This window comes from Plectropomus leopardus, chromosome 13 (genome assembly GCF_026936395.1).
Source record: "Plectropomus leopardus strain MGB_pleo_1.0 chromosome 13, ASM2693639v1, whole genome shotgun sequence".
NCBI classification, from domain to species: domain Eukaryota; kingdom Metazoa; phylum Chordata; class Actinopteri; order Perciformes; family Serranidae; genus Plectropomus; species Plectropomus leopardus.
The window spans coordinates 1,095,278-1,110,790 of NC_142188.1; the positions used below are offsets into that span (position 1 = coordinate 1,095,278).

Below are 15,513 nucleotides of genomic sequence, written 5' to 3' on the forward strand. Positions count from 1 at the left end.
TGCACGAAGCCAGAAAAGTTAAATTAGGACGCTGGACCCGTTAATGTTAAAAAAAGGTCATAGTGTAGCATTTTGAAGAACATTATAATATAACGTGGTAAAAACGGTCAAAAAAGTCATCGGTCCAGATGTTGATAAACCTGTGGTGCAGCATTTAGAAGAAGTTTATAGTGTAGAATGTCAAAAGAAAAGTCCAAAAAGTCAACACTGAATCTCTTCTGGACTTTCCAAATGTTTCCCGCCCTCCATCTGAATAATTATGACTTTAATGCAAACAAGCTGCTGAAAATCAAACAGAAAGATGCAGAACTTTAATCAGACATTACAGATTTTATTGCATTTAACTCACTCCCCTTTAAAATACTGCATTATACACATCATTTAGGATAAAATTTATTCAGTTTATTTATTTAAGATTTGCTGGAGTAGTGTTTCTATAACTGTCTTTGGTCAAAGAGGACAAAAATCCTGAGATCCACAGAAAGCCTTTAAAACTTAAAGCAACATTATCAACAACAACAACAACAACAAATATTCTTTCTTTTTTTAAGACTGCCTCTGGACTGTGCTGAAAAAAAAAAAATATTTTGGCGAATTTTGTCTACATTCAAAACACTCAAAACCTCCAAACTCACATTTTGCATCGAGAAAAAACTGATGGAGATCAGGATGATTCCCAAACTTTTTTCTTTTTTTCTGAGACGTTTCCTCTAGCTTTGAAAAACTATTTTCTAAATCAATCTCTCGAAACATGTCTTTTGCCTTTTTCTTCGTGTTTATCCAAAAATAAAAAATAAAAAATTAAAGCGATTCGCTCAGGTCTCAAGGGTTAAATAGCTTGTGAAAGGCATCTCAGCGCAGTGCAAGGCAACTGATGACGATCCAGGTTTCAAGGGGTTAAACAAACTCGTCCGGCGTGGACACAGTGTGCAGGCGTTACCGCGTCCCTCGTGCATGCTGGTTTTGATCGCCTGCGTTGTGCGCGTGCAGAAACAGAGAGACCTGGAGGTGTGAGTTTCTCTGCGCACTTTCTCGCATCTTCTCTGCAGATTTCCCGCGCCGTGTTTTGGCTGTAACGCGACCTCGAGACGTTTCCAGACTTCCAGAGCGGATCATACTTGCAGCATGACGAGCATCGGTGTGACCTTACAGAAATCACGAGGCTGAGGAGCACAAAAGGTCACGAGCTCCCCGCGGAGAGGGAGAGGGCTTCGTTCCGTTTCTGGTTTTTTCGGTCCTCTTTCCTCCCGGAATCACCGTCTCTTCCGGTCCTGCTCTCCGTCCGGCGGGCCGCCAGCCTGGCTCGGCCCGTTGAGGTCCATGCCGTCCACCTTGAGGTGAGCTCGGCCGTAGCGCTTGATGAGCGCTCCGGGGAGCAGCGCCATGAGCGCGATGGCCAGCAGCTGAGCCAGCGTCCCCCACGAGAAGATGTCGTCCAGGGACGAGATCTCGGACAGGATGGAGCCCGTGCGCACGCAGATGAAGTTGTAGGGGATCAAACCTGTGGCAGAAAGCAGCGGCTGAGTCATCAGAGTGTGTGTGTGTGTGTGTGTGTGTGTGTGTGTGAGAGAGAGAAAGAGTGTGTGTGTTTGTGTGTGTGGTCTCACCTATGAAGACAGAGAAGAAGAAAATGGGCATGGGGATGTTGAGGACGGGACAGGTGATGTTAAGAAACCAGTTAGGAGTCATGGGGAAGAAACGGAGGAAAAGGAGGAAGAAGAACAAACTGCTGCGATTTTCCTCCACCTGACAGGGAGGAGGAGGAGGAGGAGGGGGGCAAAGATTAGGGGAGAAAGAGGAGACCAAAGCAGCAACAGAGTCTTTAGGTTGGAGGTAAGAGGTTTAGAAAAGACTGCATACAAAAAAGCACGAATTCTTAACCCTTTGAAATTAAAAAAAATCTAGGAAAAATGTCCAGCAAAAAAGTATATATATATATATATATATATATATATATATATATATATATATATATATATATATATATATATATATATATAAAATGTGCCTTCAGTTTCACCAAAAAATACAGAAAAGACACAAAATACATGAAGGACATGATGCCCCAAAACATGAAAACATAAAATTAAAGAAATGACAGCAATGTGTTTTATGTAAAAAGTATAAATCAGGTCTCAGTGATGCACATCCCAGCAGATAGAATATCAAATAAATAACTTAAAATAAATATTAATGTGGTGTGGACACACCGGCGGCTTTGCTTAGACTTTTTTTTCCTTAAATCCAGATTGATTTTAAAAAATCTGGACGGTGAAAAAAAAAAATGAAATGCAATTTTTGCAAATCAGATTCAGACCAAGTTTTTAGGTGGTTTGAAATGTGATTCTGATCAGATCTTTGCAGATGCGTCTCAGTCTGATTTCTCAGATTTCAAATAGTCTCTGAACACGACGCACGAAGATGACGACGTCAACTTCAGAGTGACGTAAGCGTGAACAGACGAAGAACGACAGTCTGCACCGCTGCTGTAACCGTCTCTGAGACAGTTTCATGGATGTTTATTTTACACATTTAAGTTATAAACTCGTCACTTTTAAGACTATTAAGTCGCTCAAAAGCTCATTAAAATGAAACTGTGTCTCATGCTGGTTAAAAATGAGCTGCTTAATGTGACAAAATTCAGACAATAGCAGCACTCAGTTTTTGTTATTGTGGGAAATGTGAGGTCATGTGGAGAGGTCAAAGGTCAGCAGCATTGTGGGTAAGAGCACACGATGTTTCACGTTATGAATGATGGTGTTAATATGCGTTACGTGGACATTGGTGGTGCATTTTGTGGACTGCTTTATGACGGATACTTCAAACTTTGATGTTTTTTTATAGTTTTCACCGTGTACGGCGACTTTTGGTGACAGAGCAAAGAGGAGAGCAATAAATCTTCAGAAAACATCAGTGCGAAGGACCGCTGCAGCTTTTTACCACAGAAACGCGCGCAGACGCACCGGCGACGTCCGGACAGTCGGCCTAAACGATCTGACGCCTACCTTCCTCTGCAGCAGCGCCACCTTCTCGGGGAACAGCTGAACCACGTGCTGCTTTCCGAACGTGGACGACAGCAGGAAGCAGAAGGTGGAGCCGGAGGTGGTGAGCAGGCAGGCCAGCAGCAGACCCTCCCACGGCCCGAAGATCGCCCCGGCCAACATGTTCTGACGGAGAAGAAGACAAAACTCTGCATCAGGTCGGATCCACGTATCCGTCTGTCTGCGGCTGCATTTACACTTCATGGTTCAAATGACTCAATTCGGGTTTTTCTTCCTGTCGTGGCACGGATCACATACGTGTATTGTGAACGTGCACGCAGGAATCAGATGTTTTCAGTTGGGCTTCAGGCCTCGTTCACACGTGGAAATAAATCAGATCTGATTCTGATGTCTGCAAGCGAGTCTCTGTGCACACAGGTCGGATATTCCCCGTCGCTGCAAGTCGTGCGGAACGGAAAAAGCCAAGATAGCATCTTTTTAAGAAAATAACAATAATAATAATAATAATAATAATAATAATAGTTTTACTGGCAGGCAGAAGATTTACAAAAAATACAGTTACAAAAACTTGACTTCAGGTCTGTTTTGGCAATAATTAAATCACAAGAAAATCAAGTGATTTATTATCTATTTATAGAATTTATTTATTAATTTATTAAAAGTAATGAATAAAAGTACAAAAGGCTAGTTAGGATTTAAACAAGGATATATATGTATATATATATATATATATATATATATATATATATGTATATATATGCTGTGATTTTGGGGGCGAAGAAATTGTTGAGACGCAAATAAATAAAGGGTTAATACTGAAATAAACACGTTTAAGAAGAAGTTTCAGTTGAGGTGAGAGAGCGCGGTTAAAACGCTCTGTAATTAACAGGCGTTGTAACAGCATGGTTTATTTTACCGTAATTCTATTCAATTCTATTTTGATTATATCAAATTGGCAATTTTGTTTTTTTTTTCTACAATACATTTTTAAACAGATTGTTTTACTAGATTTATTAATATTTGTATTATTTTTATATTTATTTTGTTAATTTTATTTTATTTTTTTATGATATAACATTGACAATTTGTCTTTTTTTTACCATAAATTCTACATCAATATTTTTTTACTAGATTCATCTTAATTTGCATCTATTTATTTTTTATTTGTTTTTTTATGTTTATTGCATGTTTTACTTTTATTTTTAGATTTCTATTCTATATCACTGTGACTTTTGCACCAAAAAAATCCGAGTCTTTTAAGAGTCTACATGCAGCGAATCTGAATTGGCGTCAAGACTTTTAGTGTGAATCCAGTTTCTATATGAACCTGATGAAGGAAACTGGTTTGGATGCTGTTTCGTCAGAATCGTGTCTTTGCGTCTGTTGTCTCACCAGCAGGGACGAGCCCGGGATGGCGAAGGACTGTTTGTAGAGGTAGGCGCTGCAGAACCACAGCAGGACGTAGCCGTGATGTTCTCGCTTGTAGAACTTGAGCGTGTCGGCGAGTTCCCGCAGCTCGTCCAGGTCCGACGGGAACTTCAGCCTGGACGGAAAAACACAACAGAACTTGGTACTTTTTCACCTTTTTTTCTTTTCTAAACCTCTTTCCCACTTCCTGCTTCTCCGTTTGTGTTTGATTTCCCGCAGAACCTCCCAGCAACACTTAGATTTTTGTATCTGATACTAAAAAACGATTTTTATTGTTATTCTTTTTTAATTGGATGGTCTGTTCGATTTAAACCCCAGAAACCCCCAAAAACTGGTTGGATTTTTGGAAAATGTGGGAAAAAGGCAATTTGCCTTCTTGGCAACTTGCCAAGAAATGTTACGCAAATTTCAAGGAATCAGTTGATTTAGAAAATTATCATTATTATTATTAAAAAGCTAAAAATGAAATTAAAAATTCAAGAAAACTACATTTATAATGATCATAATTATATCTTTAAAATTATCACTCTTCAACCACTGAAGTTTTTTACCGACTTCAACTTTTTTAAACTAATTTTCAGGCAATTTTCTTGTATTTTTTACCAATTTCTTGAACCTTGGGTTGGGTTTTTTTTCATTGTCATTGCTCATTGCTATCTTCCCAGGTTCTTTTTTACAATTCAGGTGTCAAAGGGTTAAATTTGTCGTATCGGTGCAGCAGCTGAAGCGTGCGTGCATGATCAGATAACTCTATGATCATGTAAGATACAACATGTTTCATACAACGAAACACGGCTGAAAACGTTTATAACAGAGAGAGGAGGAAAGATCACATTAGAGAGGAGGGGGCGGGCGGGGGGGTGGGGGGGGTAACAGGAGACTTTTGATTGAGGGACAGAAATAGTGCTGCTGAAACACACACACACACACACACACACACACACACACCAAAATCCCCCCGCTGAAACTCAAGATGCAGACTTCCTCTCCCACCTGCTCCACACTCAGCACTCCTCCGTCCTATTGGTCAGCAGACAAACATCCTGCCCTGTTATTGGTCAGCAGGCTGATGATGCGTCAGTGAGGCTGACTGAGTGTGTGTGTGTATTTGTGTGTGTGTGTGTGTGTTTGTGTGTGCAGTATTTAAGGAGGGAAATGTGTCATCGTGGGCACTTTTAATTTAGCTTACGCACACAGGAAACATTCTGTCTCTTCACATGCACAGACACACACACACACGCATGCACGCACACACACATGCACACGCGCGCACATGCACACACGCGCGCACATACACACATACACTTAAAAAGTGTAATGATTTAATTTTCAATCATTTTAGATTTTTTTCTTAGCTTTTCTTCTTTATCCCCTATGCAGCTTTCCCGAGGTATTTTCAAAATAATTTTCATAATCTACTACCGTTCGTCTCACAACTGTGTTTTATCGAAATTTTTGAAAATATCGCTTAAGTTTTGAACAAATCTGTGATGGAAGTCCTACTAAAGTCACATTCCCAGCTGTATGTGCGCACGCAGATTTTTTTAAAAACAGGAACACGTGCTGAACATAGACTGTTTTTTCATTGTCAGTAGGGCAGAGCCGTGTACGCGGCTGCTGCAGACAAGCAGTTTTGCACAAATGTGTAATGGAAACTCTCTTTGAGACAATTTCATTACACAAAACAAAATTTCATGACTTTTCCAAAAACCTTCAGTGATTTTGACTACTTTCATGACTTTTCCAGGCCTGGAAAACATGATTGTGAAATTCCATTTCCTGTAAAGTTGATCTGTGTTTTGTCTCCTTTCCTGATCTGTCCCAGGACCATAACCACAAAATATAACCACAAAAATACAATTCTGGAAATAAAAAATCTCTTTTTGCCTCCTTTGATCCGGTTAACATTTGACTCTTTGCCAAAATGCGCCTGTGAAAATGTAAACATGGTTTATTTTATTTTAATTTTTTTTGTTCTGCTGTAAATCCGTCACACATAAATGTCGTCTCGCCGGTGGACTCGTTTGATGTTGTAGGTCATATAGAGACATCAGAGACGGTCTCAGACGGACTTCCTGTAGCTTTCAGAATAAAAATGGCCACACACACACACACACACACAAACACACACAAACACACACACACACACAGAGGCATCACTGAACAGACAGGACGCCAACACACGTCATTTCGTTGGGTGCACTCATGCCACGTTTAAACGACTTGATAAGTAACAGTATAATATGAGTTATATGAGTTTAATGGGTGCAAACACACACACACACACACACACACACACACACACACACAGATGGGTGCTGCTCTTGGCTTCAGAGCGTCTTGCTCGGCGTTATTCTATCATCCCGACACAAACTCACACTCGACGTCTGGCACATTTCAACATACCACTTACACACACACACACACACACACACACACACACATAGATAAAAACACACCATGACACACACGCACACACACTCTGAGGAGTAATGTGATCACTCTGATATGTTCTGAGAGGAGAGGAGACGTGGATCTTTAACACATTTAATATTTTACTGCTGACATTATTGTTATTATTATTTTTATCGTTGTTGTTTTTTCGTAGTATTTTTTTCTTCTCATTATATTTTTTCCTTTCATTATTATTTTTATTATTATTATTATTATTATTATTATTGCTATTATCATTATATTTTTTTCTTATTTGTGACACAGAACCAATATGAGCAGAAAAGGCTGTTTTTTAAATTTTTTATGTGCTTTAACAGGCAGAAAGTGCAGCAGATTAATTCCTCCACACATTCGCTTCACTTACAGCGATCCAATCCCAGCATGCACAGGGAAAGAGGAGGATAAACACCACTGATGGCTCACTAGTCTGGGGGACAATTTTAGGGACCATAAACAAAAACTCATAAAATTATGTTTATCTTTTACATTTTTTTAACTTTTCTTTCCCCTCGGTAAAGTGAATCAGTGTGAGGAGGATAAATGACTCTTTGAGAGCTCACAGTGAAGTAAAGCTGTGATGACAGGTCAGAAGCAGACACTGATTCATTACAGCGCGTCACACGCCAAAAACAAAGGCTGCGATCCGTCACACAGAGCGGGAAAACGTTGAAGAATCTGCGGGGGATTTATTTAGTCCGCTCCATGATGTTCGCTTCACTGTAATGTCGAAGAAAAGCCACGTTGATACAGGACAACGGCTGAAATTACATGAATTACTGCTGCTGCGTCAGTTACATGCAGTGTTTGGAAGGTTACTGTTGAAATGTAATAGATTACATTACTATTAATAATGTATTATGACACAGAACTGTTTTACTTACCTCATCAAAGTAATGCAACTACCTACATTTGACCCAAAAACCTAAAAACATTAGTGCATAAATGTCTCAAATGTTGCATTCCTGCAAAAAGATGTAAAGGATCAGAATTACTGTTTTTTAACATATAAACTGATTTTTAAAAAAATATATGATCCCTTTGTCATCACCAACATTATGATTAGTAAGGGTAATTTAATTATATATTTTCCCCTGTCAGAGTAACTGATTACAATTACATTTACTTTGTATTTTAATCTTTGTAACAAGTTACATGTAACTAGTTACTCACCAACACTGGTTAAATGTTGCCTCTATGTGTAGAAGTAACAGCAGTTAATATACTTATACACTTTCTGTAATTATTTTTATTAACTGGTATTTTATTTCTAACTGTAAACAACTACAACTTTACATGCAACTTTCATGTGGAAACATTGCTACAAGCAATAAACAAACAAACAAACAAACAAATAAATAGACAGACGGATAAATAAATAAAAAATCAATATCCTAAGCCACCACATTATAATTTGACAGAGACTCCAATAATCAAATATAAAATAAGTTGATGTACATAAGTACAGGAGAACAGGAGAGAACAATAATTTAATTGAATAATTTACCATGAATAATAATAAATGAATAAATACCACTATGTCAGTTGGGTGTTATCTGTTTGTGTAAAAGTAATTTTATATTTTTTTATTTTATAATTTTTAGTAATTTTAGTTTATTTGTTTATTTCTTTTCCTATAAAAATTTAATTGCAAGGTATTTGCACAAGAAATATCCATTTTTTAAACAAATATAAATAAATAAATTAAAAACACAACTGAATATCCTTGGCTATGTTGTTACAACGTGAGAGAGACTCAAATAATCAATGCTGCTCTAAAAAAATATTACAGATATTATAGTTAGATATTTTATTTCACACTGGACATATATATTTTGTAATGTGTAAATGTAACTTTTTCCATGCTTTTTTATTATTATTTTTATTTGCTAAAACAATTTTGTAAACACTGCTAAAACAAATAAATAAACAAATTCCCAGCTTGAGGTATATAAATAATACTACAATAAATGTGGTTTATTCTGTATCCTATTTTAAGGAGACTATATTTATATTATAATGTTTATATATAATATTTTTATATTGAATAGTGTCCTCTGTCTCTTATGGTCTCTAATGGTCTCTAATGGTCTTTATAACAGTGGCCCTACCTGTAGTCCGGGACCTCCTCGCTCTCCCCCTCGGAGCCCGGCTGGACGTGCGTCGGTCCCGGGGGAAGGTGAGTGGACAGCAGGTAGAGGTAGACACTCGCCGCCGCCACGATGGCAGCCAGTCCGGCCAAGGAGCGCATGTTGCTCCGCTCTGACCACCGGACAACCTCCTCTGAGAGACAGAGTTCAACAGGAGACAAGAGGAGACACTGTCCTGCCCAAACTCCCCTGTGAGACAGACTCTAACAGGAGACGAGAGGAGACACAGTCCTGTCCAAACTCCCCTGTGAGACAGACTCTAACAGGAGACGAGAGGAGACACAGTCCTGTCCAAACTCCCCTGTGAGACAGACTCTAACAGGAGACGAGAGGAGACACAGTCCTGTCCAAACTCCCCTGTGAGACAGACTGAGGAGCCACCGGGGGGGACAGAGGCGACGTGTTGCGGTCCGGTTGGACACCGGGGGGCGGGGGTGTCTGTGGCCGGGCGGCGGGCTGCAGATGACGGAGGACATTCTGAGGGGGGCTCGGCAGACGGATCACATGGCCGAGGGGACACCCTGCTGACATTTGTGTAACCCCAAAAAAACTCCGCCTGCAGGACTCAGCTCCTCTCCGGCTGTATTTACTCTCATTTCCCCTGAAAACCTGGACACCATGTCTCCAAGAATTTGACCGAAAACACGGAGACTGATGAGGTTTAAAGTGATTAAAGTGAACTTTGTGGAAACAGCTGCTGTTTGTGACAAACTCTGAGTGTCCTGAGAGAGACGCGCCACAAGAGGGAGACACGCTGAAGACATGTACTAATACACAGGAGTCATATTTGTACATTTATACATCTGACGTCTTATTATGCTGCATCACCGCGTTACTTGCAATTATAAAAAATATATATATATATATTTACAAAAAATATGACAAAAATGTATATATGATAATATAGCTGATTATTGTATTATTTCTATTATGATATTTAAATTTTATCATATTTTTTGTCAATATTTTTCTTTTTTGTAATAGCAAGTCACCCAGTGATGCAGCATAAGAACAAACCAGATCTATAAATATAACTACTGTATGAATGTATATATTTATTTATTTATTCATATACATCATCACTTTGTTACTTGCAAATGTAAAAAGAATACTGTAAAATAATATTAGAATAAAAAACATAAATTATATAGTAAAAAAAAAACAACTTAAATGATATATACATAAATATATCATAAAATTAATAATACAATAATTTGACATATCTATATTATTCATTTTTAAAAGAAAAATACACTTTTGTTTCTTTGATTTTTTTTGATGATTAATGTTGCAAATGTTATGTTTACTCACTGACCGTATCTTTGCTTGTTTTTTTAATTTCCTAGATTACTTTTTTAAATTTGTTGTTGTTTGTTGAACCTTAAACCTTAATAATACCAGTCTAAAATAAATAGCACCACTCACAAAATGTGCTCTTTTTTGTTTTTATTTATTTATAACATCTTTTGGTTGAGACAGTTTGGGTCACATTTAGACGGACATTTCCGCTCTCATGGATCTTTTCCTGCAAAACAAATTCAGATAGTTTTGTTACAAATAGTATTTACAGCAAACTGCTACACTTTCAAAAATGCGTAAGTAATTTTTGGGTGTAATACTTGAATTTTTATATTTCTGTCAATTTTCACTCTTACTCCACTACATTTCCTAAATAAAATGTGCAACTGCAGTATTTTTGCAGTAAAGCGTGATTGGAAGAAAAAGGCAATGAGCAGCTTAGTAAGGAATCTTTAAAAAATTGCATGAAATCAGTAGATTTAGAAAATTATGTTTTTTAAAGCTATGGGAAATGTCTAAGGAAAAAAGAAAAAAAAAATGAAAAACTATATTTGTAACTGCCTGAATTTTATATTTAAAATTATGTTACAGAATAATTATGATTTTTAAAGCACTATTTCAAGGTCATTTCCATTTTTTATTATTTATTTATTTATTTTACAAATTTTCAAGTAATTTCCTTTTAGTCAATAATAATTTATTCTTTTGTTCTTCCCATGTTTCTGAAAGAAATCAAGCTAATTTGCCCATTAAAAAAAAAAAAACATGGAGAAAAATACAGCAATGAGCAACATGATGAGAAATATTCCAAAACAACTGCAGTGAATTAGTAGATTCATAAAATTATTTAGCAAAAATCTCGGAAAAAAACACATTTAAGAATCAAAACTACATATTTAAAATTATACAACAAAATCATTACAATATTAAGCACTTTTTTATTTCCTTATATTGCCTTAAACTTTTTTTTTTAATCTTTATTCATTTATATTATTTTATTATAACTGATCTTCCGGTATTTTTCTTATTTATATATATATATATTTTTTTTTACTACTTTCTTACTAATTTCATTAGCTTTGTTGATGACAGAAATAAAACCAATTTGCTCGGGTCATAAAGGGTTAAAGCAATGACGTGTTTCAACGCCCCGCCCCGCTGGCACGTTGGGTGACGCAATTCAAACGCAGCTGCGCAGCTGCCATATTGCGTCATCAACAGGTGCGCGCGTGATTTTGGCGGCAGTTTTTAATGCCGATGGTGAGTCCTCGCGGGAGATTTCGGAGAAACTTTTACATTCCTGACGGAACTAAAAACCTTTCTGCCTTTGTGATGGTTTAACTGGGACCAGAGAGACTCTGCACCGGTTCTACTGGGACCCGAGATACTCTGCACCGGTTCTACTGGGACCCGAGAGACTCTGCACCGGTTAAACTGGGACCCGAGAGACTCTGCACCGGTTAAACTGGGACCCGAGAGACTCTGCACCGGTTCTACTGGGACCAGAGAGACTCTGCACCGGTTAAACTGGGACCCGAGGGACTCTGCACCGGTTAAACTGGGACCAGAGAGACTCTGCACCGGTTAAACTGGGACCCGAGGGACTCTGCACCGGTTAAACTGGGACCCGAGGGACTTTGCACCGGTTAAACTGGGACCAGAGAGACTCTGCACCGGTTAAACTGGGACCAGAGAGACTCTGCACCGGTTAAACTGGGACCCGAGGGACTTTGCACCGGTTCTACAGGGGCCCGAGCGGCTGTGTGGACTAGTTCTGTTGCAGATTTTGGAGGACTTTATGGTGCTTGACACTCCCAAAATAACATCAGGCCGGTGAGTCAACAACTTTGATGTTGTTTATTATTGTTTTATTGTTATTGTTGTTTGCTTGTTTATTGTTGTTTAGTTTGATAGTTTATTGTTGTTTAGTTTGATAGTTTATTGTTGTTTAGTTTGATAGTTTATTGTTGTTTAGTTTGATAGTTTATTGTTGTTTAGTTTGGTGGTTTGTTGTTTAGTTTGATAGTTTATTGTTGTTTAGTTTGATAGTTTATTGTTGTTTAGTTTGGTGTTTTGTTGTTTAGTTTAGTTGTTTGTTGTTGTTTGCTTTGCTGATGTTTTGTTGTTGTTTGCTGCTGGTTTGTTGTTGTTTGCTGCTGGTTTGTTGTTGTTTGCTGATGTTTTGTTGTTGTTTGCTTTGCTGATGTTTTGTTGTTGTTTGCTTTGCTGATGTTTTGTTGTTGTTTGCTTTGCTGATGTTTTGTTGTTGTTTGCTTTGCTGATGTTTTGTTGTTGTTTGCTGCTGGGTTGTTGTTGTTTGCTGCTGGTTTGTTGTTGTTTGCTGCTGGTTTGTTGTTGTTTGCTGCTGCCCTCATTAGCTGTTTATTGTAAATAACGTGTCTGTTTTAATGCTCGTTACACCCGCCGCGGTGTCCAGTTGTTATTTGTTGTTTCTTGTTTGTTTCATTATCAGAGTTTTGTCCTTTTTTTCTGTTTGAGCTGAGTTGATAAACATGTTTATGGACTTCACATAAAAGTTTATGTTCGGCTTCACGTACGCATAAAAACTTATCAGATATTCATTAAAAAAAAAAACAACTTTAAAAATTAGTAATAAATACGCAGGCCGAAGACAGATGCATAGTTTGAACAGACATGATAATTAACTTATAAAATTAATATATATATATATATATATATATATATATATATATATAAATATGTATATAAAATAAAATCATTTGTCCAGCCGAATGACAGAGTGAAGGATTTCTTAAAGATGTTTCTTCGTACCTTTTATTTAATAGCTTTTCAAAGTTTAAGCAGAAATAACTCACGACTGAGTAATTTCAAAACCTCTCCAGTGTCATGATACATACATTCAAAGTCTTTATTTTAAAAAAAAATCTTTTTAATGATAACAATGCATTGTATTTATACTGCACTTTTCATAGTACAAACCCAGTGAAGTACTTGCAGTACCAGGCAGGACAGGCAGGGTGCCAAAATATGCCTCCGTGATGCTCAGATCATGTCCCGTTTGTTTATTTGTATTTTAATAATTTACTTTATTACAGATCAGGTCAAATACTGTTGGTGAATATAAAAAGTTTGTTCTTTTGTTATTTGATATTTTTGTATTTCTATATTGCCTCTATATTTTTACCTTGTATCTTATTCTGTTGAAAGTCACCATATTTTTGAATTCTTCCTCCGTGTTATTGTTTCGCAGCAGAAACTCCACGTTTCAGTCCTCGTGTGTGTAAATGTGCTCGGAGATAAAAGCAGGTCTGAACATTTTAGTTTCAAACGCTTTCATATTCTATCAGACGGCTTTTTCAACGTGCCATAAAACATATTTCCTCTCTATAATGCTGCATCTGCATCCATATCTATGTCCATATCCATATCTATATCCATATCCAAAAATATATCTATACCTATATATCTATACCTACATCCATATCTATATCTATAATTAGATCTATATCCATATCTATATCTATAATTAGATCTATATCCATATCTATATCTATAATTAGATCTATATCCATATCTATATCTATAATTAGATCTATATCTATATCCATATCTATATCTATATCTAGGCCTGGGCTCCTCCAGTCAACATGTCAGAGTTATCCTTCAGCCAGATACTGAACCTCAAATTTCTCCCGATGCTGCGTCATCAGAGTGTGTGTGAACGGTTACCGAGTAGCAGGTGGCACTTCGTACAGTAGCCTCGGCCATCAGTGTGTGTGTGTGTGTGTGTGTGTGTGTGTGTGTGTGTGTGTGTGTGTGAGTGAATGTGTGAATGTGACATGTAGTGTGAAAGTACTTTGAGTGGTCAAAAGATAAACGCAGTACACGTGCAGTCCGTTTACCATCTACAGTATACCTATCTGGTATATCGTTAAATTTTTGGATTTTTCATTTTTCGACAGCCTGTCAGCTGATGTTAGTGAGGTCCACAAATGAGGGACAAACATTGTCTCTGTCTGTGGACACACGGAGCTTCTCTCAGCGTCGGTGCTGTACAGAGACACAACAAATATTGACCTGAAGTTCCTCCTGCAGCTCTGAAAATACACACTAATCTTTGGTCAACTCTTTTTGTTGAGTTGCTTCTTATCTAAATGCTCTGAGTGATTAAAGTGTTTGGACAGTCTGAGCCGGCACGTTTACGTCCAGATCTCTGTTGTGTTTCACTGTAACCGCGTCAGCCGTTAGCTGCTTCTGCTGACTCATGCAAGACAACCTCAGCTGCTGAGGGCAGATTTTCACGAGTCATCGATCGTCTACTTTGATTTAAAATGATGGTGAGAAAATATAGAACAGCATCAGATATTTAGAGAGTAACTTGAAAGTGAAATAACAGGATTATTGAAGTCTGACCTTTTATTTCTTGGAGCCTTTATCATCATCGTCGTCGTCGTCGTTGTTGTTGTTGTTGTTGTTGTTGTTGTTGTTGTTGTCTGGCGCCTTTGAGTCGGTCTCCTGAGCGTCCATAATTTGAAAGAATTTGTCGTCTGGTATAACTGTAAGCAGAGGCAGACGGACAAATCCAAAGTTGTCCTTGTGTATTTATGACAGGACATCAGACAGGTGAGGACACACTTACCTGGATGCTCCCCGTGAGGAGGCGCTGTCTGTGCCTGAAGTCCGACCACCAGAACCAAGAGCAGCAGCGCGATCTGAACTCTCATTTTCTGCAGGAGAGCGCTCAGTTTCAGCGCCGTCCTCTGCATGAACAATGATCGATAAACGCGTGAAAACAGAGTTAAAACAGTAACTCACCTCTGAGGTGAATCCGTCTGTTTGTTGATCTGAGACAGGAAGTTTCTGCTGTGACTTTGGCAGAGAAACGGCGCACGGACAGGCCTGCGGCGGGCGTGTCCGCGTGTCTGAGGCATCCGAATAATCTGAACAATCCGCCCGGTTCAGTTTTAATAATCAGAGATTCCCAAAATAAACCTGAGGCTCACCAGCTGGATTCAAAAGTACAAAGTGTTCAAAGCAATTAAGAGCTCACGCACACACGCACGCACATGCACACGCACCCACACGCACGCACGCACACGCACGCACGCACACACACACACACACACACACACACACTGACTGCAGCCAGAAAGCATCCAAACAGTGACGCGTTTTTCCTACAGATCACCAGAGGAGGGAGC

General features: G+C 38.3%; 3 protein-coding genes across 5 annotated transcripts in view; 2 read left to right on the forward strand and 1 right to left on the reverse strand.

Moving 5' to 3' along the window:
• Positions 1-4,531, forward strand: part of gpr155b (G protein-coupled receptor 155b) — a 23,979-nt gene extending 19,448 nt beyond the window's left edge. The window contains exon 20 of one of the 2 annotated variants that reach the window (XM_088086355.1): positions 4,401-4,531. In XM_088086355.1, coding sequence (XP_087942481.1) covers positions 4,401-4,434 — 34 coding nt within the window. In that variant the 3' untranslated portion in view covers positions 4,435-4,531. Of the gene's footprint in view, positions 1-2,844; positions 3,064-4,400 lie in introns of those variants that run through there. The other variant, XM_088086354.1, reaches the window with a different exon arrangement.
• Positions 311-15,384, reverse strand: LOC121964298 (transmembrane protein 41A-B-like). Of its 2 annotated transcripts, XM_088086363.1 has the most exons (6): positions 14,952-15,384; positions 14,726-14,868; positions 4,395-4,545; positions 3,006-3,167; positions 1,608-1,746; positions 311-1,501 (listed from the first exon to the last, which is right to left on the reverse strand). In XM_088086363.1, the coding sequence occupies exons 2-6, from the start codon at positions 14,752-14,754 to the stop codon at positions 1,254-1,256; spliced, it is 729 nt and encodes a 242-aa protein (XP_087942489.1). In that variant the 5' UTR covers positions 14,755-14,868; positions 14,952-15,384; the 3' UTR covers positions 311-1,253. The 2 variants fall into 2 exon arrangements, with proteins under 2 accessions (XP_087942489.1, XP_087942488.1); XM_088086362.1 differs by lacking the exons at positions 14,726-14,868; positions 14,952-15,384 and adding an exon at positions 8,993-9,147.
• The window catches only part of LOC121954671 (uncharacterized), a 212,105-nt gene continuing 207,886 nt past the window's right edge, over positions 11,295-15,513 (forward strand). The window contains exon 1 of the mRNA XM_088086360.1: positions 11,295-12,163. The gene's annotated coding sequence lies outside the window, so the exon portion shown is untranslated. The remainder of the gene's footprint in view (positions 12,164-15,513) is intronic.

Coding starts and splice junctions, on each gene's coding strand:
- LOC121964298 (XM_088086362.1), bottom strand. CDS start 9,132: ATGCGCTCCTTGGCCGGACTGGCTGCCATCGTGGCGGCGGCGAGTGTC. Junction 4,546..8,992: donor GAGGAGGTCCCGGACTACAG/GTAGGGCCACTG, acceptor TTTTCCGTCCAG/GCTGAAGTTCCCGTCGGACC. Junction 1,502..1,607: donor CTTCTTCTCTGTCTTCATAG/GTGAGACCACAC, acceptor TTTCTGCCACAG/GTTTGATCCCCTACAACTTC.